The following is a 10813-nucleotide window of genomic DNA, read 5'->3' as shown; positions in this document are numbered from 1 at the left end:
ATAAAGTGTGTTTTCCAAGAGAATCTATAAAATAATACAAGAACAGTTACAACCTTATTACAACCAAACTTCTGTTACTATTTCAAAGATTACAACAGAATAGAAAAACGAAGTTAGAAACACACATATGTAATAAATATATCCAATAAAATAAAGTAAAATATTCAACTACAATAGGTAAAATTGGCACATAAACAGAGTTGTGCGTGTTGCTGTTAGATTAGTTAGATAAATCAGATGAATATAGAAACCAACGTGACACTTCCGGCTTCTTACTGTACGGCACCGTGAGAGATGCGCGGTGCATTGTGGGGATACAAATACAGCGCAGAAAAATAAAAGGGGACAACGGGGAGCACTAAAGAATACAAAACAAGCTTTTGCGGGATACAAACTGGCGCTGAACCCCTCCGCTGGGATGAGAATACAACGCGCCGTTCTTTCGACCGTGGGTGTTTTTTTGGCGGACAAACTGCCCGAGACGCGCGGGGAATGTGAGTGATCGGAGCGGGGAAGCGGCAGGGGCGCACCGCTGTCTCCGACCATCGCTGCTGGCTCCTTTGTGTACGTGTGTGTGCGCGCGCGCGCGTGCGTGTGTGTCAGCCGAACCGTTCGCATCCCGAGGCCCTGCCGCCCTCACGGGCCTCATCGCCACAAGGTAATGCCCCCCCTTCGCACGGCCCGTCCCCTCCTCCCCTCCTCCCCGCGCCGTGTGTACAGCAATACGGCCGCGCTGTTTTCAGAGTGTCGATAGAGGAAATGGAACCAACTGGTGGTATCGTGTTGTTTCGGCTAGCCTAGCAGCTAACACTTATTACGAGCTGCGTCGACGCGTCCAGGGTTGAACCGGAAAAGAGGCAAATTCCTTCAAAATAAAAGAGGTGGATTGAAATTGGTATTTCCTTTCTCATTTTTATTGGCATTTTGTTTTCTGTATGGTACTGGTTACACGCCAGTGCAGCTAAAACTAAAAGTGTAGCATATGCTTGTGTGAACACGACGATCTTAAAATAACTAAGTTACCGTCGTGCAACCCCAGCCCTTTTACTTTGGCAGTTGAAAGCGGATGTGCGTGTCCTCTCCTCGCTGGCTCGACGCACCAGCAAGCAAGCTAGTCTTTGCCAAACCGTGGTCGATGTTTCAGACTTGTTCGTCCTGTTTTAACAGCAGACACGTGCCCCCCGAAGCCGTGCACGAAAACCCACCTTGCCTGCTACCCGCGTGCACGTGGACTGACAGCCGAGGACCTGTTTACGGCTCGCGTGCGCTTGTTTAGGTGATGTAAACATCGTATAAGTAGCAGGCCACGCCCCCTTCCCCATAATATCACGAGTGAGTTCTGTCGTGATTTGAAGTCATCCATCAATAACTTGATCCATGTACAATCATATACAAATAGTGCAAGTAGTAACAAGTACTACAAATAGTAACACGTTGTCCAAACAACACAACAAAGTCAACACATCTTAGCATTTGAGGAGCTAAACAATACGATGAAATGTATTACACACACATGTGCCATAATGCATATTCTCATTCTTCATTAAATCATGCTTTTGGCTTTTATTCCTCCTTTTTACCCCACTCGGCATTAACCGTCCACCGTTTCACTTTCTACTGTGCTGCTGATCTCCCTGCTGTGGGACTAATAAAATAATATTGGACGTGTAACTTCTTTGAGCCAGCACATTTTTAACGAGGCGTTTGACCCAGATTTAGACTGTGAAAAGACAAAGCAGTACAAGTTTGTTTTTTCAACTAAATTCTGCAGAATCATTTTGTGTATCCTCTCTTATAGAAGTAATCTGACGGTTTAGTTTTAATATCAGTATTCGACGTTTGCGTCATCACTCACCCCGTATTCTGAAGATGACATAGCTCAATAACTACAGGAGACATCGAAGCCTTTATGAAACCCCGCGGTGGAATTTACCCCCCTACCCCCCCCTCCGTTTTGCCCGTTCAGATCGGGTCTTCTTCTACTTGCCCAGGTCTCTCACTTTGCTGTTACCAGGCCAACGTAGCCCAGGAGTAGTAGTGTGGGGGGGGGGTGCGCTGTCTCCCTGCGAGAGCCCCCCTCACCAGAGCTTTTGTCTGATGGAAAATCTCATGCCTGAGGATCCACATGTCTCGCAGACAGCTGCTGAGCGCCCTGTAGTGCGCTGGCCTCCACGCATGTCTGGCTCGCATCGCTGCGCATCTGCTTTGATTGTTGTTACATAACATTTTGTCCTCCGTGCTCCCTGTCCATCTGCATGTAGCCCCGCCCTAAAGCATTCTGTTTTACTGTGAAACTAAAGCAGACAACTTCCAGTTCCTTAAAGTTCAGTCAACGCTTCAGTCACGTGTTAAAGCTGCATTCTGTGCAGTGACCAGCAGGGGGCGACTCCTCTGCTCCCATAGACGTCTATGAGGAAATGACTCTACTTCTCTGTAGTGACCAGCAGGGGGCGACTCCTCTGCTCCCATAGACGTCTATGAGGAAATGACTCTACTTCTCTGTAGTGACCAGCAGGGGGCGACTCCTCTGCTCCCATAGACGTCTATGAGGAAATGACTCTACTTCTCTGTAGTGACCAGCAGGGGGCGACTCCTCTGCTCCCATAGACGTCTATGAGGAAATTACTCTACTTCTCTGTAGTGACCAGCAGGGGGCGACTCCTCTGCTCCCATAGACGTCTATGAGGAAATGACTCTACTTCTCTGTAGTGACCAGCAGGGGGCGACTCCTCTGCTCCCATAGACGTCTATGAGGAAATTACTCCTCTGTAGTGACCAGCAGGGGGCGACTCCTCTGCTCCCATAGACGTCTATGAGGAAATGACTCTACTTCTCTGTAGTGACCAGCAGGGGGCGTCTCCTCTGCTCCCATAGACGTCTATGAGAAAATGACTCTTCTTCTCTCTTGGTTTATTCCCCCAGTAAACATGAGTTTATGGTCTCAGTCTCTAGTTCCAAGTCTTCTTCAATACAGATGATGCTCATTTAAATAATTTGACAACTCATGCAGTCTTATTTTTTGTAAACTGAAAAGTTTTTTTTTCTCTGCAGGAGGCATTTCCTGTACGAGGCCCCAACCCGCTTCCACCATGGGGGTTAAAACCTTCACCCACAGCTCCCCCTCCCACAGCCAGGAGATGCTGGAGAAGCTCAACGCGCTGCGCAGCCAGGGCCACCTGTGCGACGTCACCATCCGGGTCCAGGACAAGCTCTTCCTGGCCCACAAAGTGGTGCTGGCCTGCTGCAGCGAGTTCTTCCGCTCCAAGCTGGTGGGCCGGCCCGAGGAGGAGGACAAGTTCGTGCTGGATCTTCACCACGTCACCGTCAGCGGCTTCGCCCCCCTGCTGGAGTACGCCTACACCTCCACCCTCTCCATCAGCACGGAGAACATCATCGACGTGCTGGCGGCCGCCAGCTACATGCAGATGTTCGCCGTGGCCAGCACGTGTTCTGAGTTCATGAAGTCCAGCATCCTGTGGGGCCCGGGCGGCGGCGGCGGCAGCAGGGCCAACAACAATAACATCAACAGCATGGCAGCGGACAAGCCGCAGGAGGCGGCGGCGGAGGGCGCCTCGTCGCACTGCGCCCTGACGCCGCTGGACGGCAGTGTGTCCCCCGTGTCCTCCGACTGCAGCGTGATGGAGAGGAACGTCCCCACCTGCCGCGAGTCGCGGCGGAAACGCAAAAGTTTCGCCACCATGGCGTCCCCCGAGAGCCCGCTCAAATGCACGGCGCAGATGGTCACCACCTCCCCTCAGATCCCCAACCCGTCCCCCTCCTTCTCGGACGGCGCGGCCCCGCCCGTGGAGTCCTCCCTGGCCTTCCCCTGGACCTTCCCCTTCGGCATCGACCGGAGGTTCCACTCGGACAAGCCGAAGCTCCCCGAGAGCCCCCGCTGCCTGGAGCAGGGCGCCGCGGGGGCCGGCGAGGCGGCGGCGGCGGGCCGGCGGCTCAGCGACTTCCTGACGTGCGAGAGCTCCAAGGTGGCGGCGGCGGCGGCGGCGGTGGGGGAGGAGGACGTGAGGGTGAAGGTGGAGCGGCTCAGCGACGAGGAGGTGCAGGAGGCGTCGTCGCAGCCGGTCAGCGCCTCGCAGAGCTCGCTGAGCGACCAGCAGACGGTGCCGGGCAGCGAGCAGGTCCAGGAGGAGCTGCTCATCAGTCCTCAGTCCTCCTCTATAGGTGAGGTCGCTGTAACCCTCCTTAAGCTTCGACCACTTAGCCCCGCCCCTGTGGCTGGTCCAATCGTAGCTCAGCAAGCGAGGGTTCTCCGGTGCAGCGAGCAGCGCGTTTTTCGTCCCAGGTTGAGGTTGTTTGTGTTGCCTCCCGAAGACGAAGATCACATCAGTCCACATGCGTATGACATCACCGGGTCACTAATGAGTCCACATTGTGAGGTGAGGGGTGGGTGCCCAAAATAAAGACAAAAACGTAAACGTAAATCGCGTTAAAAAAAAGTCGCTACTGACTAATTCTAGCTCCTTTTCTGCTCTGCAAACACGTCAATCAGCATCACTGCCTTCAGCTGGGCACTGCCTTGCCGGCTTTGGGAGTTGTAGTTCTGGAATGTAGCTCCCATTGAGGACCAAACCTCTCAGGACATCACAGGATCTTTATCTTTCTGTATCTGCCACCATTGTTGGAAAGTGTTGTCGATACAGAAGCTCAGTGCCCTTTTTTATTTTATCATAAAAGCTCATCTCTATGAAAATGTTTTCTAGAAACAGTATACATTTACTGTATGTGTATATATACTGTATACAGATACCCACAGTGTGAACGTCCGACTTTGTTTCCATTTGGGGAGGAAACAGCTTTGTAGACTTATTGGCCTTTTCATAAAAAGTGGAATATTTGGTGCATGTAAACGTTGTCAGAGCTTTTTTTTAAACAATTCTGTCGTGCAAGCGACGAGAAGCAGACGGGGAGCTGGAATGTCGCGCCATCGATCCCCGAAAGTGGGATCAAAGACCTCCAGATATTCGCACATGTAACGAGTACCGTCTCCCTCCCAGGGTCCATGGACGAGGGCGTGTCGGAGGGCCTTCCTTCCCTGCAGAGCACCTCCAACCCCGGAGGACACGGCGAGGATGACGAGAGGTACGGCGCTTTGTTGTGACCCGGAGTTCAAAGCCGGGGGGGCGACTCCTCTGCTCCCATAGACGTCTATGAGGAAATGACTCTACTTCTCTGTAGTGACCAGCAGGGGGCGACTCCTCTGCTCCCATAGACGTCTATGAGGAAATGACTCTACTTCTCTGTAGTGACCAGCAGGGGGCGACTCCTCTGCTCCCATAGACGTCTATGAGGAAATGACTCTACTTCTCTGTAGTGACCAGCAGGGGGCGACTCCTCTGCTCCCATAGACGTCTATGAGGAAATGACTCTACTTCTCTGTAGTGACCAGCAGGGGGCGACTCCTCTGCTCCCATAGACGTCTATGAGGAAATGACTCTACTTCTCTGTAGTGACCAGCAGGGGGCGACTCCTCTGCTCCCATAGACGTCTATGAGGAAATGACTCTACTTCTCTGTAGTGACCAGCAGGGGGCGATTTAGAGACAAATAGACCATAAAGCAGGGGACGCTTTAGGGCGGGGCTACGCACTGATTGACAGGTCAGAAACGTATAGGCCGTTGCTACGTCCTCCTCACGTCCATATATGGTCACTTCCTGTTCACTCAATGAAAAACCACGTGCACTTCATACATCCAGTGTGTCGATGTGGAAGGTCATTCTTACTGAACATCTACTGTGGGACACCAGACATCCGGTGAGGTTCTGTCATCAGATGGGGGGGCGGGGCTACACACTGATTGACAGGTCAGAAACGGGGCTCGATTGTCCTTCACTTCCAGCCTGCCCATGTTTTGGTGGTCCAGTCAAATGCGAAAGATTTCAAATGTGCCGTTACAAGGTTCCTTCTGAACGTCACCTTTGACCTCTGTGTTACAGGTTAGAAGGTATTCAGTACCCGTACCACCTCTACATCAACCCCTCAGCCCGGCCCGGCACCAACGGGCCCGACCGGCCCTTCCAGTGTCCTACCTGCGGAGTCCGATTCACGCGCATTCAGAACCTGAAGCAGCACATGCTCATTCACTCCGGTACGTGGACTTTGGAGAAAAGAATAAATATGAACAGCAGCAATAAAAATAATTCTCTAATCAGATGAAAATAGCCAACGTCCTCACATTAATCACTCACCATGAGGAAAAGATTGTGCATCTGGTCCAGTCCAGCCCCTCTGGTCCCACCAGCGTCCATCCCCCCTCTGGTCCCATCAGCGTCCATCCCCCCTCTGGTCCCATCAGCGTCCATCCCCCCTCTGGTCCCATCAGCGTCCATCCCCCCTCTGGTCCCACCAGCGTCCAGAGCCCCTCTGGTCCCACCAGCGTCCATCCCCCCTCTGGTCCCATCAGCGTCCATCCCCCCTCTGGTCCCATCAGCGTCCATCCCCCCTCTGGTCCCACCAGCGTCCAGAGCCCCTCTGGTCCCATCAGCGTCCATCCCCCCTCTGGTCCCACGAACCTTCTCAGATGTTGAGAAAACTATTCATTTGTGATGAATACCAAATTCGTAAGAGTTGCCGTGGTAACACTTGAACTCCCTGTCTTTTTCTCCCCCCCCCCCCCCCCCCCTGCAGGCATTAAGCCTTTCCAGTGTGACCGCTGTGGGAAAAAGTTCACACGGGCCTACTCCCTAAAGATGCATCGGCTGAAGCACGAAGGTAAACGCTGTTTCCGGTGCCAGATTTGTAGCGCCACATTCACGTCCTTCGGCGAATATAAGCACCACATGAGGGTCTCCCGACACATAATCCGCAAGCCGCGGATTTACGAGTGCAAAACGTGCGGGGCCATGTTCACCAACTCTGGCAATTTAATTGTACACCTGAGGAGTCTGAACCATGAGGCGTCCGAGCTAGCAAACTACTTCCAGAGCAGGTGAGGAGTCCGAGGGCGCTGACCCCCCCTTTTCCCCTCCCCACCCCCCATCCCCCCCCCTGCACCGCCTCACACACCACCGCATCCTTTACTCACATCTCACCTGGATACAGATGAATACCTGAGCTTCATTGGATGGTTTTTCTGACTTTTACTTTGTGTAGAATTGTTTCTGAGATGATGCAGAGATGGAGTGTACCTGTATTTCGCTGTCATCATCGGGGGCGCTGGTTAGCTTAGCATTAGGTATAGAGACTTAGCCTGTCTCTGTCCAGACGATACGTTGTATCGAGACTTATTGTGTCTGGCCAATAGTTAATTGATATTCCGTGGGGGGGTTTGCTTGTTTTTGCCATCAGGTCAGCCCTCAGGAGCAGTTTCTTATTATTTCCTCAGACTTTTCCACTTAATTGCCTCGAGGTGTCAGGTGGGCGGGACTCAAAAGTGATTAGGAAGGTGTTGGTGTATATGATAGGATAATACTAGTCATAAATATATAAAAATGTAAAAGTAAGAAGTGTGACGTAGCGGCCGCCAGGACGTTGACCTCCTCCTCTTGTCTCCGTCTCCTTCAGTGATTTCCTCGTGCCCGACTACCTGAGCCAGGTGCAGGAGGAGGAGGAGGCGCTGGGGGTCCAGTACGAGCTAGAAGACCCCGAGCATCACCCCGTCTACTCGGGCAACACCACCGCCTCCTCCACCACCAGCGCCGCCGCCGCCTCCTCCACCTCCTGCTCAGTCCACATGCCCGTCATCTCCCAGGTCTCCTCCTCCACGCAGAACTGCGAGAGCTCCCCCGGCTTCCTCTCGCCAGAGCCCCTGAACCTCCCACCCGCCTCCCTCAAGACGGAGGAGACCAAGGCGGCTGACGGCGTGGGGGGCAGCTCCCCGGAGGTGTTTGAGGAGGAGGAGGAGGAGGAGGAAGAGGAGGAGGAGGAGCAGCGGGCCGAGCTTCCACCGTGAAGACGATGAAGAAGAAGCTTCTCCAGACGCACTTATTGAGTCACCTTTTGGAAATGTTTCCCCCCTCAAGGCGTTTCCCAAGGAAACCTGCCTGGTGTCTTTTATTCCCCACATGACGTGAATGCAGCACGAGCTGAAGGCCTTTCTGTCTTTTCCTGATCGAGAGCCTCGCCCCTACTTTTGGAAAGTGCCTGAGAGTAAAGGAGAGAGGAAGACGAAGAGGAAGAGTCTCTCCACTTTTTACCGGCCGAGTCTTTTTGGCAAACGGAGCTAAAGGAAGAAGAAAAAAAGGAACCACAAATGAACCTCCGCGGTAGTTTGGGTGGTTGTGAGGCGCTGGTGGGTGTGGGCGGAGCCTGTGTTGTTCCTTCAGTGCCGTCGCTTTAAGCAACCTGTTCAATGTCAACGCTCTCTATACTGCAGTAGCTTGTGCTGTCGTTTTGCCCTTTGAATGCCGTGTGTGTTGAGTGTTGTGACGGTTTGACCTGTCAGGTGTGTGTATGTGCATTTCTTTCTTTTTTTTAAATATAACTATATGAACGCAGAACATTTCATTTAAAAAAGTATTACAACTTGAAATTATATTGACAGAGTATTCCCGTAAAAGGTGTTTGTGCGTATATCATTCTCCCGCCTTTTCTACACTTTTTAACAAACCTCGCTGTAAAACGCGTCTCCAAAACGTTTTGACTTTCAAAATAAAACCAAGCCAACAACAGTAAAAGACCGTAATGTAAACAATCCCATTTTGGAGAAACAAGGTATTTTCTCACAACTGCACATTTGTCCCCAAATGTGTTCCTAAGACACGACAATGTAGCTTCGCTTCCTAAATGTCATTTTCTGGGGTCTTTTGAATATTGAAATTTCATCAATGCTTTTACAGCCTTTTTAGTGGGGGGGGGGGCAGGAAGTGATGCAAACAGATTGTGATTGCTATCCGTGATGGCCAGTTTACAGGCTGTTAGGGCGGCGCGTGCTAACGCTAACGAGTGAATGAATAAAATACTGTGAGTCGAATCATTCTGAATGATGAATATATTATGTTGTGCAGAAAAGAGCTAAATGAGCACAGCTTTAGAAGCACTCATTTCATCTTTTTCAATGTTTTTTTTTTGGGGGGGGGGTATTGTCAACATGGTTGTGTTTGTCGTACCTGTATTTCTGAGATGATAATGGCGGCGTGGTAATGACCCGCGAGCTGAATGCTACTGACTCACTGGGGCGAGTTGTTTATCGTTTACTTCCTGTCACCCCCCCCGAAAAAAAAAGTAGTCCAAACAGCATCATCACAGCAGGATGTAAGACCTCACACACGGGGCTGATTGTAAAGTTGGATATCGCTGTGTGATGCCTCCCCCCGCGAGCGCTGTCTTAACAACTTTGTCCATTTGCGTGACTTTCTCAAGTTGTGCCCCAATTATTAATATTATCAGTACGTTTTTGGCAATCAGTAAAGATAAGAGAGGGATAATCACCGTGAAGTGGTCCCGAGCGCTTCGGGGGGCCCAAACCGTCTGTGCATTTCAGAGGCTCGCCTTAGTGAACGGACCTATCGACTCGACTAGCTGCACAATATCAATAACAAATTCAATTTTTCTATTCTGCATTCCTACGTCGTCGGTTTTCATTGTGTCGTTGTTCTTGTTTTTTATGTCCGCAGTCCGACGAACTTTTTTACAATGAAATGCTGCTGTTTGTTGAAAAGAAAAAACGCGAAAAGTGCCCAAAATATTTTTGTGAACTGACGGTTGTGCAATAAAACGGAACAGTGTCGTTTTTAAAAGACTTAATTTCTTCTTTGCAATGGTGAATTTCATATATATATATATATATATATATATATATATATAAAAAGGAATGTATGATGTAGTTTTTAATGTGACTGAAGGAGCATCCAATAGGGGGAGGAGCCTAAAGGAGAGCATGTCTTACCTGTTGACGGCTCTTCATCCAGCGTAGTTCAGCATGTCCTTCCCTACCTGTTAATCCCTTCTTCTGTTTTCTTTTTTCAACGTGCAATGTTTTCATTAATATCTTGACTAACTATACAGGACATGCCTTTTCAATGTACACTCAATGTTGTATATGTTTTCCGGTCCTTCTGGTTTCATTTAAAAGAAAAGGAAAATACAAGATAAAACACGTGGTAGCTCTTCATAATGGCATATATATATATATATATATATATTTTTTTTTTTGGTGACTTTTGTATGACCGTTGCTGTTTCATGGCATCGTTGAATATTCTTGTTAAATGTGAAAAGACCAGTTTATTGTGGAGGTATAAAGGGAGGGGGGCTTTATGACTGTCTGCTGTGTGTGTGTGTGTGTATATATATATATATATATATACACGGTAGATACACTCATACTATGTTGCGTATTCTTTATGCCGTAGGCTACTCGATTACAACCTGCTTTGAGACAGATGGTGTATTTTGTGTCTGATACTGTATTTAAAGTGTGTAGTTTGGCAGCGCGTCGCATCGGGAGCAGCTCGTCTGTGCTGAGTGTTTTCAAACCGGATATTCTGGAGCTCGTGGTTTATGAATCCTCGCTGGTGTTCTGGCTTTGCAGTCCTGTTGTTAAAATTCTTTTGTTGTTTTATATGAAATGTAAATAATAAAAAAAGAAATACCGATGTTGAATCAGTCTGAAAACCTGTCTGTAGTTCTTAATTTGAAGTTACCTCGAGATATTGAGAACGCTAGCAACACTGTTAAGTAGCCATACAAGGCCTCTAAATGGCCTCTTACTATAAAAACATACATTACATCGCATCTCATTTATCTGACGCTTTTGTCCAAAACGACTTACAATAAGAACATTTCAACCAGAAGGAAACAAACAAGAACAAGAAACAAGAAAGTGCAATTTCATCAAATAAGCCAATTTACAACTTGC

At 49.6% G+C, this 10813-nt stretch overlaps 1 protein-coding gene across 3 annotated transcripts; it reads left to right on the top strand.

Annotated features, from left to right (window-relative positions):
• Positions 1 to 298: 298 nt before the first annotated feature.
• Positions 299 to 10569, top strand: zbtb44 (zinc finger and BTB domain containing 44). 3 transcript variants are annotated; one of them, XM_078106544.1, is made up of 6 exons: positions 299 to 658; positions 3052 to 4179; positions 5013 to 5097; positions 5953 to 6104; positions 6644 to 6727; positions 7520 to 10569. In XM_078106544.1, exons 2-6 carry the CDS (start codon positions 3090 to 3092, stop codon positions 7543 to 7545), a joined length of 1437 nt encoding a protein of 478 aa, XP_077962670.1. In that variant the 5' UTR covers positions 299 to 658; positions 3052 to 3089; the 3' UTR covers positions 7546 to 10569. The 3 variants fall into 3 exon arrangements, with proteins under 3 accessions (XP_077962670.1, XP_077962659.1, XP_077962665.1); XM_078106533.1 differs by having other exon boundaries at positions 6644 to 6944; XM_078106539.1 differs by lacking the exon at positions 299 to 658 and adding an exon at positions 1139 to 1276 and having other exon boundaries at positions 6644 to 6944.
• Positions 10570 to 10813: the final 244 nt, after the last annotated feature.

This window comes from Gasterosteus aculeatus, chromosome 1 (genome assembly GCF_964276395.1).
Source record: "Gasterosteus aculeatus chromosome 1, fGasAcu3.hap1.1, whole genome shotgun sequence".
Taxonomy (NCBI): domain Eukaryota; kingdom Metazoa; phylum Chordata; class Actinopteri; order Perciformes; family Gasterosteidae; genus Gasterosteus; species Gasterosteus aculeatus.
Note: the sequence above shows the minus strand (reverse complement) of the source record. Positions and strands in the feature narration are given on the sequence as shown.